The 27631-nt window shown below is 44.8% G+C and overlaps 1 protein-coding gene and 1 long non-coding RNA gene across 2 annotated transcripts; both read right to left on the bottom strand.

Annotated features, from left to right (window-relative positions):
* Nucleotides 1–696: 696 nt before the first annotated feature.
* LOC120904987 lies at nucleotides 697–27446 on the bottom strand. Its single transcript, XM_040315585.1, has 9 exons — nucleotides 25198–27446; nucleotides 22512–22661; nucleotides 21077–21319; nucleotides 15611–16683; nucleotides 13372–13656; nucleotides 12367–12376; nucleotides 9447–10518; nucleotides 7208–7436; nucleotides 697–7140 (listed from the first exon to the last, which is right to left on the bottom strand). The coding sequence occupies exons 1-9, from the start codon at nucleotides 26251–26253 to the stop codon at nucleotides 6741–6743; spliced, it is 4518 nt and encodes a 1505-aa protein (XP_040171519.1). The 5' UTR covers nucleotides 26254–27446; the 3' UTR covers nucleotides 697–6740.
* Nucleotides 11333–15630, bottom strand: LOC120902996. The gene is made up of 3 exons (XR_005739517.1): nucleotides 15611–15630; nucleotides 13372–13600; nucleotides 11333–13304 (listed from the first exon to the last, which is right to left on the bottom strand). It is a non-coding gene; the product is annotated as an uncharacterized LOC120902996 (long non-coding RNA).
* Nucleotides 27447–27631: the final 185 nt, after the last annotated feature.

Below are 27631 nucleotides of genomic sequence, written 5' to 3'. Positions count from 1 at the left end.
CCGCTAAAGGGAAAAGAGCTTTTCCAAGCATGCTGTAATTAGCCAGTGGAACCATTTGTGACAATTTTGTGTTTCCTCTGGCACGCTCTCTCTAGGGGCAGCTGTCGGTTGCGGAAAAATATCCTTGAACCATCATGTCTCCAGTGGGGTACGATTCTTGGTACATGCCCATGGGGAGTAACCTCGCGAAAAAGGCTACGGATGGCAGCAGGAGTAAGCTTAGCGAAATGTGGTTGAAAAAAAAGCACATTCCCTTTGGTGGACGACCTTCTCAGTGATAGATGGTTACGCATAATAAGCATAACGGGTGGAAGATAAACCGCCAACAGGTGTTGTGCTTAATTTAATTGTATTTAGACAGACGAAAGCTTCGCTAGCTTAGTGGCGGAACCGGAAAAGGAGAAAGTACAAGGACGGATTTGCTCTGTTTATTTTGTTGTTTTGTGACATTTTCCTGGAACCATGTGGTGAGAAGGTTTAAAGTTGAAGGCAAGCTTAAAAACGGATTATTATCGTATTTCGCTCTGGTGCTCTTTGTTTCTTTCGTGGAAATTTAAAAGCTTTAAAGCTTAAGCTTACCTGCCTGCAGGTTTTGTTTCGGTTTAGTGTGATATTTATAAACAAGTAACGAATATTGTTATGCTCAAATGTAAGATTTAATCCATTTATTTCACTCTATCAACTGAGTTACATGGTTTTAGTTTACTTACCTTATCTCTTCAACCCAAAACTAATGCTTCACAAAGCTTTACAGCTTCACACTTTACAGGAAACAATTCACTAATGCACTGCATTGTTCTAGTTTTCAAACAGGCGCTAAATTACAATCCGATTTCGGGTTTTAACAAAACCAGATTTGTCTGCCTGATCTGTGGATTATGCCGCCGGATCCGATTTCCGACTTCCGATGGGAGCACAATTGATGAAACTGTCGGCTAAACCATCAATAGGCGACTTTTCTAGGATGAAACTCTCGGGAATGTTCACTATTCTATGGAAACGGATCCGATAGCACGATAGCATCGCGCGAAAGGTGAGCTTCCCTTTTATGTGGTTCATTTATGGTGTAGTTCAGGGTTTTCACGTATTGGCGCCTCGTTTACCAATGGATGTTGATGGAACTTTCAACCTGCGGAGAATGCGACCGAAACGAACACCATGATGGATCACATATTCGAAGTCAAGCTTCAATAAATCAATAGGGACACAACGCGATGACGACCGATTCAATCCCACGATGAAGTGGAGCTGATGGGAAGGGAAGAAAGACAAAAAACGAGGGTAGTAAATGCTGCCCAAAATCCGCTTACTTACCGCTCTTCGGGAACGGATCATATCGCCGAGGACACGCTTTTCGTCACCCATTTTTTGACAGTGCAGATCATCCAGACCGAAAACTGTCACTGAAACTGGTTTCATTTTTCGCGAACAATCGCTCTGTGGTTTGCAGCGCACGTGTGCCTGTGTGGGGGGGAAAACAGACAAAGAAAAGGATAGCGAACGTTATCAACTTTAAATTGGAATACAAATGGGAATTTATGGCAAACTGGACTGCATTCCGGAAGCGGAGTGGGACCGACACCGACACACCGACGATGAGTTTTTGGTGTGCAGAGTAAGGTTTTGTTTTTGTTCTCCCAGTAAGCCATGAAACATTATGGTACTTTCTCACCATGACCACCGAGCTGACACGACAAGGCCTGCTCCGTACTAAGCCTGGAAGTCCTAGACACTAGACACAGTGGACAGTGGTAGTGTGGACGTGTTCAGCCGCTTTACTTTGCATCTTCCTTGTCAGCTCAAGGACTCTCTACACGTGTCCGTGTCTCTTTGTACGGCGAGGTTTTCTACGCTGATTTGTGTTTTAAGCTTTTCAGGAAAAGTGGAAACGAAAATGTAATACAAATTGCGACATACCGCGAAGTAACTGCGTGGAAGTGACATAATTTTAATGAAAAAAAGACTGTTCCATTTCACACAGCTCACAATTCCACGAGGTGAAAGGTTAAGTAGGTTACCTAACATTCACGGAACCGGCTCCAAGGATAGTATTTGATCCCGTTCTCTGGCTTCTGATTCGCGTTCCTTTCAAGCGTGTGTTGGAGTTGTGCAAAAATGATTAAACATTTGTTCCCGGAGCTGGAAAACGCGGATAGAGGGAAACATATGTTAATTACACATGCACAGTGTAGCGCTGTATCGCTGCGAAATAAAAGTATGTCGTGCGCCTACCGGAAAACCCGTTGCTCTAGCTAACAATCAATACAAATTGTTTTCTGCGCATTTGTATGCAATTTGCATACGCACCGCGTTTTCGAAGAATTCCCGGTTTATTTAATTCAAAAAACACGTGTCGCTATGGGGGCACGATGGGCAAACGATACGAAAACGTGTCGAGAAATGTGAAATTAATGTGTAAAAGCGTGTGTTTTGTAATATTAAAAACAATCAAATTAGCGGGAAACATATGCTTCGGGGTCGGGAATACTTTGAAATGTCGTTTGGTAGCGAGGAACCGTGCTGTGAGTCCCATCTTTAAATGTGCAACTTTAATGGAGAGCTTAAATATATGAGAAAATTAGGCAATTAAAAGTGAAATTTTGAAATGAAATAGTAACCCTAATAAGGCATGGAAAGAGACCTAATATAAGCAGCCAGTTATGCAGTACGTCCAAATGTGCCCAAAATGTGTCTCAAAAGCAAAGGCAAAAGTTACGTCCAGTCCATCCGCAGCAATTTGTGCGAGCCTTTCCTATTCTACGTTGCAGATACCAATATAGCAATTTCTGCTGCTTTCGTTGACGTCTCACTGCGCCACTATCACCCTTACCACACTCTTTCACTCTCTCTCTGTGTCAGAACTCTCTTTCTCGAAATTTTTATTGTCAAATCCGGATGCCGTACGGGCATCTGTGGTCGTGTGGATAGTTAGTTTTTGTGGGATTTTTGTGAACCGGCTCTCGGTGTACGGCAAAAGCAGCGAGGACTGCAGATGGTTGGCCTGGTTTAACCTTCTTCGCTAGTGGCGTGTAGGGCAGAACGGTTCGGTAGGACAGAACGAATGACATCCCGAGCGTATGCTTCTCGTTGCCCGAAAGCTGATGTAAGAAGTCATCAAAGGTCGGGCAAACAAGATGGATGAAGTTGGATTGGAATAATATGGGCCGATAAATGTGTAGCTTATTGAGGCATTTGTCTGGAAAGTTCTGGACTGATGTGCTTTAACGTATCTAGTCTGCTTCATCGCGTAAATCACAGCTACAGTGTAAGCTTTGTGAGCAATAGGAATAAGGTCTTTGCGAAATCCTTTCGATCAAAAGATGGCGCATGTTTGGCTGAAAAGAAATTAAACAATAATATTTAATTTGTCCCTTTGGCCTATTTCTAACCCCTCATTAAACCAACAAAAAGCAGGGGAAGAGGAATCAAGGGTACAGAATTCAACAGAAACAAGATCCCCAATTTGTCGGTGCTTTTGCGCCAACTCTCTCCCCAGCAATCAAGACTAGGATTGTGTCCTTGTCTTCTATTATTGCAGCCATTCCCGTGGGATTGAATGGTCGAGGGAGGGATGCGTGTACAGAACGTTCGGTCCTGCCGGAACGGTATGTAGCAATGAAGGATGCTGAATACATTTTCATTACTACTCCGACCCTTTCTGTGTTACGCAGACGCGCTACACGGAGAGCACCAGCACTGGCGGAAAGGGAGACTACCGCTGTTTCTGCAAAACGATGCTCTCTATTAACCAGTTAAGTTTGCGGTATTATTCAAAAGTGTCCTGGTGTTTGTGGCACGCTGTGGCACAACGGGAAGGTCGTCAGAAGTGTGATTAAATCGGCGGGGTAGTACGGTACGGAATGAAGTATGCTTCGTGGAGGTAGCACTTAGTGTTTCTGAGGACGCAACAAATTGATTGCTGATGCAAATTAGATAGTTGCTTGATGGTTTTGATTGCCTTTTAGCTAACAATTATCAAATTTGGGGAAGGCACGAGACATATTATTTGTGTTCGTGCAGTTATAACTAGTTTGTGTTTGAAGTTGGCGTCGATTGAAGTGCAATTAGTACATACGACATAATGATATGCACTTTGTTTCATTTGTAACATCAGTCGATTGAAGGATTTTTTACAAAGGATCTTAGGTCGTTCCATAAAGCTTTTAAAGCTTAATGCACTTTTCTTTCATATCGCTTCGCTTCGTAGTCACTGATTTTGTGCAATTGGAATGAAAAATGTAATCTATTCTCTTTGTATTAAAATCATGGTGCATGGTACTTAGGAGCATCTATATCATCGAAGTGCATAGACCAGAACGAAAGGCAGGTGGGTAGACCCATATGACCAAGCTTCGACGGTTACACCACAAAAGGACACTCCATTGCCAGTTCCAGTGGAAAGTGCATAAGTGATTTTGGCTTCCAATTCCAAGGTTTGGCCCAACCGATGGAACCACAATGACTCCCTGCTGCTGCTGCTGCTGATACTGCGTTCGATGCCACTGGCCATCCTTTCGCAATTTTGGAAAATGCGGGTGTTTAACTCTTCGATGGCCACACGAGCGAGCACATCACATGCAGCAGTCGCCACAAGGACGTGGCCGTCCATCCATTCCGGCCAACCGTGAGTAATCTCTTAATTATCTTTTATGGTCCCCGTGGAGCGCTTGGACTGTAATTATGGCATAACGATTGAAGGTGTGCAGCAGATTAGAAAGAAGCTCGGTCGCGTGTAGGTCCGATTCATCGGGGAGCATTATATTTTGCAGCCGTTCAAAGAGTTGGCGTGAAAATGAAATTCTATTTGCAAGGGCCCTTTGCGTCGTGGGGGGACAAATTATGGAAAATGATAGACCATTACCTTGCCGTGAACCGTGAAGTCCACCGTCGACCGCACGTCATACTTTGGTGCATCCGCATTGATCGAATCGGACCACAAGGTTTTGGACCGGGTGGAAGAGAATGCATTATATACTGTGTACTCAGAGGGCCACCACCTTCAACACCTATTAATGAACATAGTTGAATGGGTCACGTGGGAGACAGAGAGAGATAACGAGAAAGGCACAAGTAAATTAATGTCAACGTTATACGCTGTCGGGGCGATGTAAATCCTATTGAAAATGGTTTTATTTTAGTAATAGGTTTAGATGATTAAGGTATGTAAAATTGTAAATGACTTCAATGCCATTACATGCCGTGTTTTGATGCTTTACATCTTGTTAAACGAAATGTGCTCAAAGAACCGGACAACATCGAAAAGCTTAAACGAAGGTCAAACTCTTATATTGCATCGCTCCTAACGAAGTGGCATTTTAAGAACTTACTAATGAAGCAAATAAAGTCTCCATCCTAAGCTAAATAAACGGCACTTACCATTCGATTAGCTTTACATCAGCGATCAGCAGTCGCAATGGAAACGTCCATTAAATCCTTTTATCGCTCTCGGGCATTGTTGTCCAGCACTTAACATCAATTAATTCGTTATCATGCGACTACGACGACGCTATTGCGTCCTGATGCGATAATCGTTTCGTTCAGACCAATGGCCATCTTATTGTTTGTCTCGTAGTCGGTGCATTAGGTGGATTAGAAACAGGTACTTGATTAGCACATTTAGCCGTAAATGAAAGTAATCGGGATTGATTGATGTCCAATGTCTATTGTAGCACAGCCTGTGGCATGGTAGCAAAACTAATGGAGATAAACTGTAGGTTCCGTCATAGGGGCAATGAAGATCAGATTTCTCATTATTGTATTACTTTTAATAAAAGCTCTACCTCTAACGCGCTACCTGCAACTCGGTAATCGGTACATAAATTGTATATTTTATCGCTCGAGCACGAAGGTCCGAAAAAGGGGACAGCAATTTTGTTTGTTCTTTTACAAATTCCAGCGAAGGCCCCCTTGGTCACCGGATCTGCTATCTCATTTCCCAGGCAAAAAGGTTAACGTTATCCAATTAATTGAATGCAATCCTGGTACGCACAGCCTTCGGCACGTTCCACGGTACGGGAATTTCACAATGATTGGGGGAGGATGGGAAATTCTTTTAACGAATCGATGGAGAGTAAATTAATATTGCCTCGCTTTGAAACATTGAAACCGACGGATCCATCCGCCACCCTCCGCGGGTGCTGCCCCGCGTGCCATGGCGCTATGAAGCGTTGAAGTAGAAAGTGATTCGAAAGCTGTGCGCGCACCTTCCACTCTCTGGTTCCACCAAAGCCATCAGCAAGAAAGCGGTAAAAAAGGCGGTCGAAGAAGTTCAATAAAACTGCTTCTCATCAACCGGAGCAGCGGTGTGCCGGGCACTTCCGGCTGATCGGTCGAGCGGTTTGGCGCTGATGCGGAGCAAGGTAATTTGCATTGCTTTAACCCATTGCAAAAAAAATGGTAGGGCAACGCACAGGAGCGTATTTTTCCAATTTCGTTTACAACAGCTGCCCTTTTTTCACTTTGATTTTTATCTTTCTTCGCCATTCTTGCACCTTTTGTCGGGCTCTGGGCGGGCGGGCTCTGGGCGTTGGCCCGAGCAGCCGTGCTTCTGATAAGCTTCTTAGCGCGGGCGAGAGAGATTAATTTACATTATTTTTCAATCAACAGTGTGCCCTTCGCGTACAGGGTCGTGTTAATGGGTTTAACATTTTCTCTCCTTTTACGGTCGGCGATGGCTGGGGTGTGATAAGTTATTGCTTCTATAAATTCGGTACAAGAAATACGAACGCTAGGTACTGAAGTCAATAGTAATGGAGAAAAAAAAATGAGTACGCCATAAAAAATAGCAAACTTGTTAGAGAGAATAGGATTATGCTACAGTAACTTATGATAAAGGTTTTATGAAGATTGCAATTTGAATCTTTGCTCCATTTTACGTGTAATTTGAAGACACGGTGAAGCGTTCCAAGAGATAAAAAGATAGTAATAAAACTTTGCAAGAAAATCGATTGAGAGTGAACGAATGGAAAACTGGGCCATATAACAAACAGATAGAAATGAGCAGGACAAAAGTCCTGAGCTTTAGTTGTTTGCAAATCTAGATAACTGACAGAAATCTTGGATTCTAGGACAACATCGTTCAACCTCAGTTCAACCAGGACACGTATGCACACGAAGGAAAGTCTCTTCCACGGAGTTGAGCTAAATTGAAAAAGTTACTAATTGGACACACTCTGTGACACACGAGGCAGAGGAAGTTTATACTTACCGAAAATCGTTTAGCTGATTGTGAAGGAATTTCCGTATGTTCCACGGTAGATCGTTGTGACCATCGATTAAAGGCACTGTGTCGAGCAGCTGGGTAGCGACCTGCATCCGCTCCTCGAGGGGCGCACCGGACGAAACCTTGAGCGCGAGTGGGACGGCTACTCCGGCTGCTCCGGCAATCAGAAGTATGGAGGTCACCGCAAGCCACTGTCTCGAAGGAAGATCCCACTCTGGAAGCGGATGGACGGGCGAATGGTGCAAATGGTGTTTGATTAGTTTCTCTATTCTAACAATAACACTAGAGTGGAAAGATTACTTTTATGAATAAGAAAAAGTGGAACATGGTCATTGGAAATCCCTCGCAAGACATGATTGATAACGCTGTGTGTTGAGACGCTGTCCAGGAGGTTATTTAACGTGACTCCAACCAAGACTGTCGTTATTTTTTCTTAGTATTAAAGACACACATCTTCATGATAAGGAGGTATATAAGATGCAGCTGTGAGAAATAGTAAAACATGACATGATCCTCGTTTGCATATCATCCTCATCGTGCTTAATGCACAAGCTGACGATGGTGGAATGCAGTGAGTGGATTCTAAGTATCACGATTCATGCCTCCTAACGATGCACTGTGTTTACTTGCACTAAAAATACATTGTCACTTAACGAAATGCAATTAAATCATTTTATCCCGTTTGTTTGCAGGGGAATTTCTTCCTTTGGGTGTAAGAAAGAAGCACATTTCCCAGGGTGTGGGCACTTTGCTCTGTTAAAATACGCTGTTTTTGTTTGTTCAAGGAATTATCGTTGCTCCCAGCATACGATCTGGGGACTGGCAGGGAACCCATTACGCGCAAGAAGGAAGCCCACTAAAGGCAAGATAAAATGCAATCGCCCCGTCTCTGGTGGGACCATGCTGTGCGACGGTCATGTCGTGCTGTCATCGCCCATTTCCGGCCAGTGAGATGGAGCGAGTCGCTAGCCTCCTTCTGCACCATCACACCACTGCTGATTAGCATTTATTTGTTGCACAAAGTGTTCTAACTCCAAGGCTGAAGTGAAGTGGTGATGTCCAAGGGAAAACTTTCAAGAGGCAGAGAGTGGTGGAGTGTGGAGTGCTTGGAAACTAAATTGCAACGATGTTAATTTGCGTCCTTTTGACGTTCACGATCGCAACCATTCCAGCATCAGCCCTCGCTTCAACTTAATCTTACACACTTTTTGCCAACTCAGAACGAGCGCCGTTTATCCGTTCAGACTTTGGGTTTGTTTTTGTAGGATTGTGTGGGACGAGTGCCTTTAGTCCGGGTTTGGGATTGGTGTAGTGGACTTTACTGAAACATTCTCAGCAATGCCAGGGTTATTCCAGGCAACAGATTTACCCAATCTCTGGACCCTTGGACCTCGGGAAGTGTAGTACATTCATTAGCAGTACACAAAGGTACGGGAGTGCGTTTGTTCAACTTCCTGCTTTTCGGTAGAGCTCATTGACGGAGATAAATGTTAAACATCGTCGTCCCTCGCCGCTCGTGAATTCCATCCGACATGGAACAACACCCAGTGGCGCACCGTCACAGGAAGTGTGCGAGGTTATGTTGTGTTATTCCCACGCAAAGAGTGGCCTGTGTTTGTCTTCTCTGCATGATGAATAATTTATTAGAAATTTAAATTTGCTCCACACTTCCACCAACACAACATTCGTCGCTGCTTTCGACGAACCTTATTGTGGTTGAGGGTTGGCGCCTTAGATTGCAAAGCCATTATAGTTATGCTCGGTTGGCACACGACCAAAACATTGGTGCGTTGGTGTGAATCACGGTGCAAAGCTGGCGAAATAGTTGAGCACAGCAACTATTGAAATGCAAACGCAAAGTTGTTGATTTCGAAACGTTCGTTAGTGGTGGAGCGTTAGGTTTACCGGATATTAATGATGGTCTAACCTCAAACCCCAAATCATTCCGGCGGCGGGAATGGCGTCCGGGAGACCGCAACCTACATACCGTGGTTGGAAATAGTTTAACAACGTAATCTTTAGAGGATCATTTGGGTACTCGGGTATTTTCTGTTTGTAAGGCACTTGTGATATTTGGTTTAAAATTTATGAATTTGGGCGCTTAAGCCAGAAAATATGGCGAAAGTCCTGAGCTAACAACGTGATTGAATTCTGAGTAGCATTAACTTAACTTCCAAAGACAACTCTCCAGGGCCTAAGGTCCTCCAACCAACCTCATACTTACTTGATGATCCGGAACCGGTACTGCTCGAACCTCGACTCGGACACTGGCGATGTTTCCACGGATGCGGCTGCTGTTTGTTGGGCGTTCCGTTAAGGCTGCAGGACGAAGGAAACCCATCACCACCACCCATCACCCCTCCCATCACGCCGCCAGGAATGATGGTCGTCCCGGGTGGAGGGTCCAGCGCCGAACCAAAGTACTGCGAGGGATTAAAGTTGAAGTTGCTGATCGAGTTGGAGAAGTGATGGTTGTGCGAAGCGATGAGGTTGCTTTTGGTCGAGCCCGAGTACTGATTGATGTTGCAGGAACTTGCATGGTGACCGACACCGCCTCCCGCCAGCCCGGAAAAGTGTCCCGCCAGTGGTAAATCTCCATTCGCTCCGATGGTGTTGTACTTCGCGGGAAGATTCAGCGCATCGTAGTTGGTAATGTAGCCAGCGGGGACCGCGTCCGGATGGTGATGGTGCTGATGGTAGAGATACATCTGCCCCGCTGCATCCAGCCCAGCGTCCTTCAGTGGCACATCCGCACCGGTCTCCCCATTCCGGTAGTAGTAGTGGTGATGCAGATAATTATCATCGAAATAGTAAGGCGGATATGGCTTCGTGCCGGTCGGGTCAGTTCCATTCGGAAGCGGTGGTGCGACCGTTCCGTTACCGTTCATCAGGTCCACCATCATAACGGGAAGTGGGTCGTTCATCTTCGACTTGCCATCGGCGGGCATGGGCAATGAGCCGGAAGTTGTTTTACCGTTTGTCGACGATTTGGCGGATTTCAATGTTGACTTTAGTGTCCCACTCAACGAGCCGTTTGTGTTGGAGGCAAAGTTGAAGAGATCCGGCTGATTCATAGTTCCAATCAGTCCGTCCACTTCACGACCGTACACGTCGACGTTGGCGGGAGGTATGGCGGGCTGGGCGGTCGGATCGTACATTGGCTGCTGGTCTGCGTGTGTCGGTTCCGGTCCGGATGCAACAGGTTGCTGCACCACACAGCCGTATCCGTAGGAAGGGCGCCGGTTGAGTAGTGGCGGTGGTGGAGGTGGTATCATGTCTTCACTGTACGAGTCGTCCTGCAAAAGAGAAGAGAGAGAGAGAGAGAGAGAATAGTCGAGGTTTCATATGATGTTGCTGAACAAACACAACAAATTCTTTGCATAACTGATATTAGATTGTGAACATGAACGATGGAGTGATTGGTATAGAGCTTGACTGTACGAAGGATCGTTCATGTAGAATCGTTTGATTTTCCGCTGTGAGTTCCAAGCAGGTCCACTCCTATCTACCACTCTTATAATGAGTTTATTATAGCCATGCAATTTCTCGTTTTCCATTAAACAAAATACAGCGGAAATGCATTTAGGATGCAGGTTATTAGTGCAATGTATTTCTGCCATCTAAAATAAGGACATTGAACAATTCCTTAATCACGTAATAAATGACTTCGGAAGTGAAGGGAACTCATTTTTCTCGTTAATCCCTTCTGCAACAGTCAGCTTCCCAGTCAGGTTCCCAGCGTGTAGTTGCAGCTGTTGATGCAAAGCTTCTCGAAACAGAGGATGACAAACTGGGGCACATTTAACGCATCTGTATCGCATCTTCCACCGAGTTCGAGCACTTCCCTGCACCGAAACCACGATTCCCAAAGACCGGAGATGCAACTAATGGTAATGTCGTCCCGGTCGTAAGGAAAAACCGCAAAACAGACCGGAAAAGCACAACAACGGCATGGATCACGCTGCCTCTCGGTGCCTTTGCAATGGCAGCAGAGAAATGATCTGACTACGCCAGATGGAGCGGATATTTATGACGCTGGGCCGTAATGGAAATGAAGAGAATAAATGCCTTTCCGTGCAAGGGGAAATGAGATGATTAAGGTATGTAAAATTGTAAATGACTTCAATGCCATTACATGCCGTGTTTTGATGCTTTACATCTTGTTAAACGAAATGTGCTCAAAGAACCGGACAACATCGAAAAGCTTAAACGAAGGTCAAACTCTTATATTGCATCGCTCCTAACGAAGTGGCATTTTAAGAACTTACTAATGAAGCAAATAAAGTCTCCATCCTAAGCTAAATAAACGGCACTTACCATTCGATTAGCTTTACATCAGCGATCAGCAGTCGCAATGGAAACGTCCATTAAATCCTTTTATCGCTCTCGGGCATTGTTGTCCAGCACTTAACATCAATTAATTCGTTATCATGCGACTACGACGACGCTATTGCGTCCTGATGCGATAATCGTTTCGTTCAGACCAATGGCCATCTTATTGTTTGTCTCGTAGTCGGTGCATTAGGTGGATTAGAAACAGGTACTTGATTAGCACATTTAGCCGTAAATGAAAGTAATCGGGATTGATTGATGTCCAATGTCTATTGTAGCACAGCCTGTGGCATGGTAGCAAAACTAATGGAGATAAACTGTAGGTTCCGTCATAGGGGCAATGAAGATCAGATTTCTCATTATTGTATTACTTTTAATAAAAGCTCTACCTCTAACGCGCTACCTGCAACTCGGTAATCGGTACATAAATTGTATATTTTATCGCTCGAGCACGAAGGTCCGAAAAAGGGGACAGCAATTTTGTTTGTTCTTTTACAAATTCCAGCGAAGGCCCCCTTGGTCACCGGATCTGCTATCTCATTTCCCAGGCAAAAAGGTTAACGTTATCCAATTAATTGAATGCAATCCTGGTACGCACAGCCTTCGGCACGTTCCACGGTACGGGAATTTCACAATGATTGGGGGAGGATGGGAAATTCTTTTAACGAATCGATGGAGAGTAAATTAATATTGCCTCGCTTTGAAACATTGAAACCGACGGATCCATCCGCCACCCTCCGCGGGTGCTGCCCCGCGTGCCATGGCGCTATGAAGCGTTGAAGTAGAAAGTGATTCGAAAGCTGTGCGCGCACCTTCCACTCTCTGGTTCCACCAAAGCCATCAGCAAGAAAGCGGTAAAAAAGGCGGTCGAAGAAGTTCAATAAAACTGCTTCTCATCAACCGGAGCAGCGGTGTGCCGGGCACTTCCGGCTGATCGGTCGAGCGGTTTGGCGCTGATGCGGAGCAAGGTAATTTGCATTGCTTTAACCCATTGCAAAAAAAATGGTAGGGCAACGCACAGGAGCGTATTTTTCCAATTTCGTTTACAACAGCTGCCCTTTTTTCACTTTGATTTTTATCTTTCTTCGCCATTCTTGCACCTTTTGTCGGGCTCTGGGCGGGCGGGCTCTGGGCGTTGGCCCGAGCAGCCGTGCTTCTGATAAGCTTCTTAGCGCGGGCGAGAGAGATTAATTTACATTATTTTTCAATCAACAGTGTGCCCTTCGCGTACAGGGTCGTGTTAATGGGTTTAACATTTTCTCTCCTTTTACGGTCGGCGATGGCTGGGGTGTGATAAGTTATTGCTTCTATAAATTCGGTACAAGAAATACGAACGCTAGGTACTGAAGTCAATAGTAATGGAGAAAAAAAAATGAGTACGCCATAAAAAAATAGCAAACTTGTTAGAGAGAATAGGATTATGCTACAGTAACTTATGATAAAGGTTTTATGAAGATTGCAATTTGAATCTTTGCTCCATTTTACGTGTAATTTGAAGACACGGTGAAGCGTTCCAAGAGATAAAAAGATAGTAATAAAACTTTGCAAGAAAATCGATTGAGAGTGAACGAATGGAAAACTGGGCCATATAACAAACAGATAGAAATGAGCAGGACAAAAGTCCTGAGCTTTAGTTGTTTGCAAATCTAGATAACTGACAGAAATCTTGGATTCTAGGACAACATCGTTCAACCTCAGTTCAACCAGGACACGTATGCACACGAAGGAAAGTCTCTTCCACGGAGTTGAGCTAAATTGAAAAAGTTACTAATTGGACACACTCTGTGACACACGAGGCAGAGGAAGTTTATACTTACCGAAAATCGTTTAGCTGATTGTGAAGGAATTTCCGTATGTTCCACGGTAGATCGTTGTGACCATCGATTAAAGGCACTGTGTCGAGCAGCTGGGTAGCGACCTGCATCCGCTCCTCGAGGGGCGCACCGGACGAAACCTTGAGCGCGAGTGGGACGGCTACTCCGGCTGCTCCGGCAATCAGAAGTATGGAGGTCACCGCAAGCCACTGTCTCGAAGGAAGATCCCACTCTGGAAGCGGATGGACGGGCGAATGGTGCAAATGGTGTTTGATTAGTTTCTCTATTCTAACAATAACACTAGAGTGGAAAGATTACTTTTATGAATAAGAAAAAGTGGAACATGGTCATTGGAAATCCCTCGCAAGACATGATTGATAACGCTGTGTGTTGAGACGCTGTCCAGGAGGTTATTTAACGTGACTCCAACCAAGACTGTCGTTATTTTTTCTTAGTATTAAAGACACACATCTTCATGATAAGGAGGTATATAAGATGCAGCTGTGAGAAATAGTAAAACATGACATGATCCTCGTTTGCATATCATCCTCATCGTGCTTAATGCACAAGCTGACGATGGTGGAATGCAGTGAGTGGATTCTAAGTATCACGATTCATGCCTCCTAACGATGCACTGTGTTTACTTGCACTAAAAATACATTGTCACTTAACGAAATGCAATTAAATCATTTTATCCCGTTTGTTTGCAGGGGAATTTCTTCCTTTGGGTGTAAGAAAGAAGCACATTTCCCAGGGTGTGGGCACTTTGCTCTGTTAAAATACGCTGTTTTTGTTTGTTCAAGGAATTATCGTTGCTCCCAGCATACGATCTGGGGACTGGCAGGGAACCCATTACGCGCAAGAAGGAAGCCCACTAAAGGCAAGATAAAATGCAATCGCCCCGTCTCTGGTGGGACCATGCTGTGCGACGGTCATGTCGTGCTGTCATCGCCCATTTCCGGCCAGTGAGATGGAGCGAGTCGCTAGCCTCCTTCTGCACCATCACACCACTGCTGATTAGCATTTATTTGTTGCACAAAGTGTTCTAACTCCAAGGCTGAAGTGAAGTGGTGATGTCCAAGGGAAAACTTTCAAGAGGCAGAGAGTGGTGGAGTGTGGAGTGCTTGGAAACTAAATTGCAACGATGTTAATTTGCGTCCTTTTGACGTTCACGATCGCAACCATTCCAGCATCAGCCCTCGCTTCAACTTAATCTTACACACTTTTTGCCAACTCAGAACGAGCGCCGTTTATCCGTTCAGACTTTGGGTTTGTTTTTGTAGGATTGTGTGGGACGAGTGCCTTTAGTCCGGGTTTGGGATTGGTGTAGTGGACTTTACTGAAACATTCTCAGCAATGCCAGGGTTATTCCAGGCAACAGATTTACCCAATCTCTGGACCCTTGGACCTCGGGAAGTGTAGTACATTCATTAGCAGTACACAAAGGTACGGGAGTGCGTTTGTTCAACTTCCTGCTTTTCGGTAGAGCTCATTGACGGAGATAAATGTTAAACATCGTCGTCCCTCGCCGCTCGTGAATTCCATCCGACATGGAACAACACCCAGTGGCGCACCGTCACAGGAAGTGTGCGAGGTTATGTTGTGTTATTCCCACGCAAAGAGTGGCCTGTGTTTGTCTTCTCTGCATGATGAATAATTTATTAGAAATTTAAATTTGCTCCACACTTCCACCAACACAACATTCGTCGCTGCTTTCGACGAACCTTATTGTGGTTGAGGGTTGGCGCCTTAGATTGCAAAGCCATTATAGTTATGCTCGGTTGGCACACGACCAAAACATTGGTGCGTTGGTGTGAATCACGGTGCAAAGCTGGCGAAATAGTTGAGCACAGCAACTATTGAAATGCAAACGCAAAGTTGTTGATTTCGAAACGTTCGTTAGTGGTGGAGCGTTAGGTTTACCGGATATTAATGATGGTCTAACCTCAAACCCCAAATCATTCCGGCGGCGGGAATGGCGTCCGGGAGACCGCAACCTACATACCGTGGTTGGAAATAGTTTAACAACGTAATCTTTAGAGGATCATTTGGGTACTCGGGTATTTTCTGTTTGTAAGGCACTTGTGATATTTGGTTTAAAATTTATGAATTTGGGCGCTTAAGCCAGAAAATATGGCGAAAGTCCTGAGCTAACAACGTGATTGAATTCTGAGTAGCATTAACTTAACTTCCAAAGACAACTCTCCAGGGCCTAAGGTCCTCCAACCAACCTCATACTTACTTGATGATCCGGAACCGGTAACTGCTCGAACCTCGACTCGGACACTGGCGATGTTTCCACGGATGCGGCTGCTGTTTGTTGGGCGTTCCGTTAAGGCTGCAGGACGAAGGAAACCCATCACCACCACCCATCACCCCTCCCATCACGCCGCCAGGAATGATGGTCGTCCCGGGTGGAGGGTCCAGCGCCGAACCAAAGTACTGCGAGGGATTAAAGTTGAAGTTGCTGATCGAGTTGGAGAAGTGATGGTTGTGCGAAGCGATGAGGTTGCTTTTGGTCGAGCCCGAGTACTGATTGATGTTGCAGGAACTTGCATGGTGACCGACACCGCCTCCCGCCAGCCCGGAAAAGTGTCCCGCCAGTGGTAAATCTCCATTCGCTCCGATGGTGTTGTACTTCGCGGGAAGATTCAGCGCATCGTAGTTGGTAATGTAGCCAGCGGGGACCGCGTCCGGATGGTGATGGTGCTGATGGTAGAGATACATCTGCCCCGCTGCATCCAGCCCAGCGTCCTTCAGTGGCACATCCGCACCGGTCTCCCCATTCCGGTAGTAGTAGTGGTGATGCAGATAATTATCATCGAAATAGTAAGGCGGATATGGCTTCGTGCCGGTCGGGTCAGTTCCATTCGGAAGCGGTGGTGCGACCGTTCCGTTACCGTTCATCAGGTCCACCATCATAACGGGAAGTGGGTCGTTCATCTTCGACTTGCCATCGGCGGGCATGGGCAATGAGCCGGAAGTTGTTTTACCGTTTGTCGACGATTTGGCGGATTTCAATGTTGACTTTAGTGTCCCACTCAACGAGCCGTTTGTGTTGGAGGCAAAGTTGAAGAGATCCGGCTGATTCATAGTTCCAATCAGTCCGTCCACTTCACGACCGTACACGTCGACGTTGGCGGGAGGTATGGCGGGCTGGGCGGTCGGATCGTACATTGGCTGCTGGTCTGCGTGTGTCGGTTCCGGTCCGGATGCAACAGGTTGCTGCACCACACAGCCGTATCCGTAGGAAGGGCGCCGGTTGAGTAGTGGCGGTGGTGGAGGTGGTATCATGTCTTCACTGTACGAGTCGTCCTGCAAAAGAGAAGAGAGAGAGAGAGAGAGAGAATAGTCGAGGTTTCATATGATGTTGCTGAACAAACACAACAAATTCTTTGCATAACTGATATTAGATTGTGAACATGAACGATGGAGTGATTGGTATAGAGCTTGACTGTACGAAGGATCGTTCATGTAGAATCGTTTGATTTTCCGCTGTGAGTTCCAAGCAGGTCCACTCCTATCTACCACTCTTATAATGAGTTTATTATAGCCATGCAATTTCTCGTTTTCCATTAAACAAAATACAGCGGAAATGCATTTAGGATGCAGGTTATTAGTGCAATGTATTTCTGCCATCTAAAATAAGGACATTGAACAATTCCTTAATCACGTAATAAATGACTTCGGAAGTGAAGGGAACTCATTTTTCTCGTTAATCCCTTCTGCAACAGTCAGCTTCCCAGTCAGGTTCCCAGCGTGTAGTTGCAGCTGTTGATGCAAAGCTTCTCGAAACAGAGGATGACAAACTGGGGCACATTTAACGCATCTGTATCGCATCTTCCACCGAGTTCGAGCACTTCCCTGCACCGAAACCACGATTCCCAAAGACCGGAGATGCAACTAATGGTAATGTCGTCCCGGTCGTAAGGAAAAACCGCAAAACAGACCGGAAAAGCACAACAACGGCATGGATCACGCTGCCTCTCGGTGCCTTTGCAATGGCAGCAGAGAAATGATCTGACTACGCCAGATGGAGCGGATATTTATGACGCTGGGCCGTAATGGAAATGAAGAGAATAAATGCCTTTCCGTGCAAGGGGAAATGAGACGGTACGAACCTGGTAGGCCGAACCATGTTCCATATTCCACCGGCTCTTTCCAGCTCTTGCAATGGTTTGTCTTATTCGCGGTTCTTTTTTCCGGGCCTGTTCCTGCCTCTCTGTACCACCATTTCCATGAACCAAAAGCATGCGATTGTCTCGTTCGTCATTTTTCACGTCCGTAGTGCTTTTTCCTGTGTTTTAATTTCCTCGCTTTTCGAGTTGCTTCCGTTGTTTTTAGGCGAAATGGATGGTTAACAAGCTTTTCTATTTGCATGTGTTTTTTTCTTCGTACTGTAGAACTTTTTAGCTCGCTTTTGGCTTTGTTTAAAGATAAAATTTGCGTCTGATTGCTAACGAAGAAAAATGGCAAATCTCTCGTAGAAAGGATAATGAAGAAGCAAAAAGTCGAGATTTTGGCAAGCTAGAAAATTAAAATATGGCCTAAAAAAGAGGCGAAAATCGCAACTAAAAGGACAGCAAAAGATCATCAATAGGCTAGGGAACTAGACAAACCAGAATACCCAGCTTTGTTGCTTCATCACGTCTATGGTTGGAATTAATTTTCCTCCTTTGGTCTTTTCAGTTTCACTTTCGTTGTTATTAATAAGCTTAGAAAGGCTGCTCAGCAGTGAAGTTTATTTACAACGCTTTCATCAATCTGCTCAAACGAACCGATCAATTATTCTAATGAAGTGCTGCTTTCATCCTGTTTGCTGCTTCTACATAGGAATGAAACATGATTATCACTGCTTTTCCCTTACCAAGTCATATTCAACTTCGACATTTTCGTGTTTTTGTTCGAATATACTGATTAAAGCAGCGAATAAATTGTTCACCTTCATTTGTTTCGTTCAGTCTTTCTGGTGTGCTTTGCAATTTCAATCTACCGGTTCCCCAAGGTCACGTTTCAAGTACATCCGGTCAGTGCTAAACCCATTTTAGTACAGCTGTTCGAAACGAGACCAGTCGTTTGTATCGATAAAATTGAAGAACCTTATAGTCCCGTGTTCTGGAACCGTTTTCTTGAGCTCTGTTTTTATTTCGAACGGACAAAAGTGAGCACGGATCACAAATTGTGATTGCAAAGCCGTAACAATTTTGTTTGTGTTGTGTTGCTTCTCCTTCCTGGGGTGTTGTTTTATGTTTCCTTCCCCGCTGGTAATGTTTTGTAGCTTGGTGTGAGTGCATTTTATGACATTCAATAAAAATCGCATGAAACAAATATTAACCTCCAGTCAGCCAGGGTGAGATGATGAACATGGCAAGTCGAGAAATTCGGTTGAGAAGAGCAATTGTGTATGATAGGAAGGAAGGCTGGTGAATTGTGGTAAGTCCGCTGAAATCATTCTCCACACACCGGAAGGACGTTCATTACTCAGAATTGGGTGTTGGTGATGTGAAATAATCAGCCGTGGTCTAGGTCTAGGAAATCGAATGCACAGCACAATGCAGTTGGATCATTGTTTACGGTGCTGAACAAGCATCGTTGTGGTTTTAGCTTAGCAATTTCCAAGAGTGAAGGTAGTCCGTCCTATGAGTTGCTTGTTTTTCGGAGAAATTAATGCACATGAGTTGATGAGTTTGGTTAGGCTTGGAATCAAACATCGGAGGAAATTATCATTCTATGAAATTGACTACCGTAAGCAATCTTAAAGTCGCTGCTGAAAATGTTTCAATTGCGCTCTATCATAAATGATTTTCAAACGATTTAAACAATTTCAAACGAGAAGTGTTAAAAACTCGCATGAAAGAATCTCTTTTACTTTGTTCTATGACCACACACATCCCAGGGAAGGATTGAAAAGTATGTTTTACCTTTTCGATTAAAAACAGAACGTGAAAGGACATTAAAAATTCCATTAACGGCGACAAAGCAGCTCCCATTGCTGTGAGATAATATTCAAAAGCATTTAAATGGAATGCAAAAGGGCACATACAAAACGGGCTGCAGTTTTTTTTTTGTATCCCAGACGGCGTAGTGTGTGCTCTTTGCACTATCATGTTCACAGTTTCTTATCTTTATCTCGTGTGTGTGCATGTGCGGAAGGTTTGACCTGATTGCATGATGCATTTTGGGGTGAAAGTTGTGCAAACCATTGAAATGAAGAACCACAGACACGTCCGTTGGCTTTTAGTTCGCAGACATACCTGTTTTTGTTTGCTCGGTGCTTAAATACGTGGAAGAGTGAAACCTCAACACAGAACTAAACATAATCTGCATTGATTAAAAAACTTTCTAAGCGATGCTGATAAAGCCCATGATGGATGAGCCAAGCTCCAAACATTTCCAAAAAACTGTTTATTTGGGAAATAAATAATTTATTATCAGCCAACACAGACAAGGGAAAGCAGATAAAACCTATTCCCCTACTATGGCTACCTTTACCCAAAATCAATAAATCTAGACTGTCCCAAAATGCCTCGAAATCCCCCAAAATTCCCATACTCTCCCTTTTGGACGGGACACTCGGAGAATGGAAACAATTCGACCGATACTATCGGAATGCAACAACTACGGCCAGCTGGGGCGTGAAAATGGAGTGCCAATTTGCAAACGGAATTCCCTTCCTCATCATGCCGAAAACTTCGAGAATCCTCTCACAACCCTGTCTCACCGCTCACCATAGGTAAGTGTTCCTCAATTGAATCCTTCTTAGTCTTGGAACTCCAACTCCAATAAACCTTTCCTCCACCAATCGCTCTTCTGTGCTTAGCACGCTCTCGGATCTTGGAGCAAAACAAGAATTTGCAATTTCCTTCCCTCTGTACGCTGTTCATGGGAGAAACACGGGACATTCCATAAATAATACTCCGAAACCATGGCCGCAAAATGGTATGGTCAATAAATTTTGTCTATGCCGGGACGGAGCTCTCCGGGATTCCTTGGGTTTTGCAATCGAACGGACGGACGATGGTCTGAAGTCGGTCGGATAAGCTGTCCAATAATTTATGACCGGATGTAGCCATCGACGACATTCACTCATGACAGGGAGGGAGAACGAGAGAACCGTTGGAGGTTTTGATCGCGGGACGTAAAAAAGGGAAAGTGGATCGCTTTTTCGGATCTTTTTTGCTTTCCAAAGCGATAAAGTTTTGTTTTGTCGTTTTGCGTTCGCTTTTCCAGATAAATAACTCGTCCCATGTCAGTCCACACAGCTCTACTTCCTGCTTACATGTGAATCTAGATTTGGAGGATCAACACTCTGCGCTCTCTTCACCAGTTAGTGCACGGGGTAAGTGTTTATATTTTTACTTTTTCCGACTGGGTTTGACAGCTGTCACCTTTGCCGGAAGCGCAGAAAAATGGATCCATGGAATGGAGAATATATTCATCGTACATCAAATTCCCGAAAAAGCCTCGTGCTCTGAATAGAATTCCAATATCTGCGAAGGGATAGCATTCTTATCAGTCTTTTCTTCATTTCCGGAGTGATATAAATGCCTTTAGGAAATGAGGAACGAACATTTGACGGCGGTTATGTGGGCCTTTTTTGTGTAGTTTCGTACGAAAGGGGCTTCAGCAACACGAAATGTAGCCCCACTCGTCATGGACACATCAAACGAAGGCCCAAATGTGGCATTTAGATGATGTGCAAGCTTACCTCCGTATAATTATCACCCCGAGAGTACGATCCATGCTGGCAGTCGAATGTGAGCACGTTGGCGGCCACCTTACACGCATTTCCGCTGACTTTTCCGGCCGGCCCAGTGGGAGCAGCCGGCGGAGGAGGCGTTGGAGTGGGAGTCGAAACGGAAGAGGTCGGTACGGATGCACCCGTAATGCTCGAGTGTCGTTGCATCGCTGCGGGTGCTACACTCAAGTCGCCGGTTGATGTGGTGAGATGCTGTGAAGTGAGTTGATAACAGGTGGAATTGATGCATTAATGGTAGTTTTGCACAATTTTCACGCTATGAGAAAACTTTGGTCGGTGTATTTCGGAAGTGTAGGTCGTCGGAGTCACGTTTGTCGGATGCTGTGGCGATGGTGTTGGTGTTGTAGAGTTGGAGTATAACTTAAACATCAGTTAAACAGTGGCTTTCGGCGTGATGTTGTCGGAGGATGTGGTTGCAAACGGCAGAAATGTCGAAAATGATACGCATCACACGCGACTAGACCGTTGCCAGTGTGGGAAAGGTCGTTTATGTTAGCCGCAAAACGTCACTGCTAATGGAACTCGAAACAGTATGGGAAAGGGAGCAGGAAAAAGCAGGCTTCAACCGTTTCAGCTAAACAGCCAAAATGGAGGAACCCCAAAAAGGGAGATACATCAGCATGGCAGGCAGTGCCCGGGTTGAGTGAGATGCTGGTTGAGTTTTCATTACCAAATTAGTTTTCTCAAGCGCCTTTTCGTCATGCCCTAGAAGCCGTTGATGAAGAGCGCCCTGTTGGTCCTATCGTTTGTTGTTTCGATGCTGCTGGCAGGGAGAAAGCTAATTGTTTCTGTCATTGTGGAAATTTGAAGCCGTTCTGGAATCGGTTAAATGTGGGCCGTTTAGCTTCGGGTGTGTTGAATTCAAAGCAAGTCTCCAGTCACTTGAGCGCTGCTTAGAGCTTCTGTAGATAGGGTCTTGAAATTCTAGGAACCATTCTAGGAGTTGCTGAATGTAGAGAAGCGTTTAATGGTCTTGTTTTTTCCTGTTCGATTCATGCTAATACGGCATCTTATGGGAGGTAGAATTTGTTGCTACAGTACACCGTAAACGGCCTGGAGCCAGTATTATACATTACGCTTTTATCTATTTGTACGCCGAACGATGCCTTCAAACCGCCCATTTTAGAAGCGAATTGTTCGTGACAGGTACGTGAGTGTAATGTAAGCGTCTTCAAAGTGATGCAAAATAGCTCACGGCAGTACTCTTCCAAAGTCTTTTAGCGTGCTAACACAGAACTCGTCTAAGGGGAGAGACATCAAGAACAGTGATAACTCCACCCTCCAAAGATCAATTCAAACCTACCACCGACCAAACCTACACCTCCAAAATCGCATGGAAATAAAATCTCAGTCGAAACGAAGCCATAAACGAATAAACACTTACCAACTTTCCCATGGAGCCGAACTTCTTCTGACGGTCCTTTTCCAGTCGCAGCAGAATCTGTGCGTTCTGCTCGCACGTGTAGGTGTGTTGGCGAGGATTTCTCCTGTCCAGGCTGTACTGATATAATGGCCTTAATGGATTTGGTATTATCTGTAAATATTTGATTCGGAGAAAAACGAAACAGAACGACATAAGCTAAGGGGAAGGGATGCTGCGCCGTGGAGCCAGAAGAATGGCTAATAACAACAAGACTTTTGAAGATAGAATGAAATCGGAGACGAGAAAAAGACTGGCCTGAAAATAGTCCGATCGAAGCGATAAAATGCCCAGAGTAATGTGAAGTTACTAGGCATTGAATGTGAGGGCTGCTCTCGAACTGTGAAAGTGTAGAGTAACACCGGAATCAGTGTCGAATGCCTTCATTCAGTAGAAAGGCATCCAAACTTTGGCATCGTGTCCGGCAAACACATCAAGCTGAGGGCTAATTGGGATGAAACTGCCAGCAAAAGTAAGGGAATGATAGATTAGCAGACCATATTAGTGACACTTTCACACGTCCACACGTCCTGCTTGGGACGAACCACTCTGGCCGTAATCGGAAGAGCCCTGTCAGCTATTTCGTCCAGAGTGCCAAGACCACAAACCTACATCATGAGACCGAACGGGCTGTAGATATGTATTTGATGTGTGAATAGCACCATTACGTACGGTTATTGGTCAATTTGTGTAATTGTGAGCTTTATTTTGTACATTTGGAAGTGAAGTAGTGTGGTGAAGGAACGATAGCCTAGAAGCATAAAGGTTTTAGATGATTCGAAAAGAAATGAAAGTGAGATGCAGAGAAGCATGCTGGAGAGAAGGCAGAAATTTGCCTTGCCTGAAACCAATATAGTCATTCGATACGATCGATTGAGTAATGCAAATGGTCTTTAGAGTGAGTTGAAGTACCAAATGGGTATTGATGAAAGGTTTTAAAACGTTAAATGGGAATGTGAGAAGGCCAATTTGCTTTACAAAATCAATACAAAACATTCCTGAGGTTGTGAAGTGAGCCGAAATTAACCTCAAATGAAATATGTAATTAGCTGCATTCATCGGGATAGTTAAGGGCTATTCATCATAAAGGGAGGCCCATCCGTTAAGTTTCATTGTGTAGATGATTCTTTAAAGCAACACTTACGGATATACTTGAACTAACTCAGGAAAGTAATTGCTTGTAATCAATAGACAGGTTTTAAATATAGCTACAGAGGCGGTAAAGTTTATACCTCTAAGAATGAGTGTGAGCTTTAAGCACTTTCATCATGTAAACCAAAGCTTTCTACAGCAACTTCTACCCACACCACTTGACCGGAGAGAAGTTCCCATTAAAGGTCATCGTCCTTTTTAGGCAATTTTCACACCAGCAGACTTGGTGCTGTAAAAGCATCAGTCCAATCGACGTCCTTGAGAAAGCAATAACGACACCCCACCTCTCAACCAGAGTAAAAGATGAATTTTCAATTTGAATCTCAGGCGATAAGCCGAAATGTTTAATCTGGCTTATTCTATTTCGTATCGTTCCCAAAGCTTGGATTTGTGAGGTTTCTCTGGTAATGGGACCGAAAACTTGAAGTTACGTTTTGCTGGCGCTATTCGATTCCATTTTCATTTCTCTCTTGCTTATCTCCATCGCAGGACAAAAAACATTCCATCTTGCCGTGTCCTTGTTCTTCTCTCGAACGTATATCAACAGCTTCCGAGTCGCTCGGTAATATTGACGTAATATTTCGCCCACGGTAGCTTCTTATTCTTATGGTCTACGGCGCTTCTTGTGCGGAAGTATGATGATAACGTGATTAAGAAAATTAATTACAAACTCCCATTCCACCGGCCTGACGACGTCTGCTGACGGCAAAAGAAGTCATCAGGTCAGCTGCAATGACTGGGTTTCCGTTTGCCGTCGGCTCTACAATCGTTGGTCGAGTGGAGGGCGGTCTTGTTGGCGGTCAGTATCGAAGTGTCAAGACGTTGGTCGTTCCGTTATATAAATGATATTGACCTAACGGAAGCGATTATCGACTAAAAATAGACGAATCCGTGGAATTACTTTGGTGCAGATGGATGAAGTCTTCCTGCGATTAAGGAGATTAGAAAACGAGTCAGCGACAGGGATTTCTTTTCCCCTGTTGAGAGACACATTAACTTTTATAGCCTCGGGAGCGTGATGCGTTTATGAGATCGTGAAAGATTAAACAAGTGATTCCAGGGAATGGCTCAATGGAAGTTTGTTTTAATCTACGAACTTCTAAATGAACTGACGTTGTTCTAAGGACTATGCTGGAGCATGTTTAAAGGAAGTTTCAAGCATAATCTGAGTTATTGAAAATAAAATCATAAATCACGGGATCTCTTTGGCGTCCTGCATCCTTTATGAAGAGAGAGAAATATAACAGCCACTGTAATACCACTCCAGCTTGTTATTTTCCATGTCGACCTTCAACTTCAACTTGTTATCGAGTAAAAAAACTTATATCAAAGCGAACGTCAATGATTAACAAACCATATCGGTCATTTCATTCTCTTCCACCCCAATGCCCCATTCTAGTCCATCGATGTTTGAAAATGGATGAAAGCAAAAGAGCGAAACAGGAACGAAAGGAAGCAGCAGATGAGAAGGAAATTCCTGTAATAATGACTCACTTACCTCCGTTTCCGCGTCGCAGCTGCAGAGTGACAGCGTGCTTAATCCACCCGGACCTCGTTTGAGGCTGTTCCGGCTGCCGACCGGGTCCTGATGGCTGGTGCTGCTGTTGGCATTTTTCAATATCGAACCTCCACCGCCAGCGCGTGTCAATGTGGCAGTTGCGGCGACCGTGGCAGAGATGGGGTAGATGGTCTGAGCCAGCTGGACATTGGGATGCTGCTGCTGCTGCTGCTGTTGCTGCTGCTGATGGTGTTGATGGTGATGTACACGATAGTGTGTGTGATGCTTGTGGCGATGGTGTTGCTGCTGCTGCTGATGATGCTGCGGTTGCTGGGGATGCTGGTAGTCCGACTGAGACGAGGAGCAGGTTGAGTAGCTATCGTTGTCATGGTGCGGCTGTTGTTGCTGTGCTGGAAGTTGTCGCGAGTACTCTCGCAGCTTTTGCTGGTGAAGCAGGACCTGCGATTTTATCGTTTGGTCGGTGTTATTTACATTTAAATTGGATTTGCCGCCGTAGCTGTTGCGTAGTGTGTGGAAGCGTTTAAAATCGTCACTGAGCGATGCTTCCGTTTTGACGACGGTGGGTGTTAAATTTGTCCCCGGAGGTCGACCACTGCTGGCCGCTGTGTCCAGTGGGTGTGATGTTTGCTCCGCCGGACCATGCGATGTGGATTGCGAGGTGCTGCTGCTGGATGTTTTCGACCAGCTCTTGGCTAGACTGGAACCGGCGCCGGATCTCGTAGCGGTCGTTCCGGTCTGTTGTTGCTGTTGCTGATGATGATGATGGCTGAAACTGCCACCAGTTCGATCCGCTCCGTACTCCACGGGGCCACCATTAGAGGTTCGTTCCAGGGTGCTTGTGTTTGATTTTTTCAACCGCTGATGATGACTATTGTTACGTTTCAGGGAACCCCCGGTATGGCTGGCTGCACGGCCATGTTCGGTAGTGTTCGAGCCTGTCGAGAGCTGTCCCGGTGGGGATTGCACTGATTGCGGATCGATCTTTCCGTTGTGTTTGTGCAGATAGCTCTGTTTGCTGCGATTAGTGTCTGTCATTTTGTGATGTCCTACTTCGGAACGGTGTTTGAAGGAACGCGCAGTTCAATGCAATTGGAGAATGGCCGTTTCGCTGGACCAACACTTTACTTGAAACGTTTTACGTTTCCAACCATTATTTCCTATCAAAGATCAATTGGCACTGCCAAGCACAAGAATGCGAGGAGAATATCTCTCCATTGCACCGAACACGTTCAGATCATTGCTATTTGAGAACAAAAAAAAAAGACTTGCAATTAATGCTGGGAAAAGGTAAACTATACCTGCATTGATAATGTCAAATGGTCTTCAATAAATTGTGGAATCAAATAATCTTTGGTTCCTATCAATCTCTCCACTACCCCGAAGCATATCGATAACCGCAAAGCTGACAGTCTATATGAGAGAGTGATGGGATGAATTTTGCCCTTTTGAAGCCAACCTTCGCTGTATGAAAAGTTCGAAGCACGAAGGTCGAATGAAACGAAGCAAAAAGCGATGGAAAACCCCTTTCGGTGGTCGGTTGTTTGTCGCTAGTAGGAAAATGTGGAGCAAGTTACTAACGAGGTAATGTCCTTCCACTAGATGTATCTTTGGCAACGGATTAGCTTCCAGCTGCATCGGATTGGCCAGCGTTACTGTGGCTACGGAAAAGGTTCAAAATAACCCAAACATCGTTAAGAGCGAACCGAAGAACTATTCCTGTTAGAAAGACCCTTTTCGGTGGAATGATGCTACCTTCAGCAATGTGCACTGACTTGTGAATATTTTACGTTTCGCTCAAGGAAAGAATTGCATGGAAATTGTGGTCGTTTTGGTTGGGAAAAACACATACTTGTTTGGAACTCGTCTTCGTTTGATTTCTGCCAGTTCCTGCTTATTCGTTTCTCTTACGGTGTATGATCCTTATTTGCAACTTTATTTCAATTATTCTTTAACCCCATGTTCACCTGTGTGGTGTTTGTGGATGATTTCAGTACTTCTCCTTTGCAAAAAGGATCTCTTAATTCAGTAGCCATGGTGAGTTTGAGTGTCGTTCGTTCATGCCCTTATCATGTGGTTCTTCTTTTAGTGCAACTGTGCCGGGAAAGCTTGATTCGCTTTTTCAGGATTCGTGAGAAAGGACTATTTTCTGTTGGAATGTTCTTTGCATATTGTTGCAGTCTTCGCAGAAGGTCTCGTGTGTTGTTACTTGAATTTGAACATGAATTCATCTTGCGATGTTTCGAGAACCACCTCGTTTGCCATTGATTTCCCTGAGGCTCGCTGGAAAGTCGCCAGATGTATTGTGAAACCTGTAAGAAATGGAAAAGGCGGAATGATTTATTGTACAAAAGCTTAGATATAGGTTTGGTGTTGGTGATGTGTGCATAATAGTGTGTGTCTGGAAATTGATGGT

Source organism: Anopheles arabiensis, chromosome 3, assembly GCF_016920715.1.
Source record: "Anopheles arabiensis isolate DONGOLA chromosome 3, AaraD3, whole genome shotgun sequence".
In the NCBI taxonomy this organism is placed as follows: Eukaryota; Metazoa; Arthropoda; class Insecta; order Diptera; family Culicidae; genus Anopheles; species Anopheles arabiensis.
Note: the sequence above shows the minus strand (reverse complement) of the source record. Positions and strands in the feature narration are given on the sequence as shown.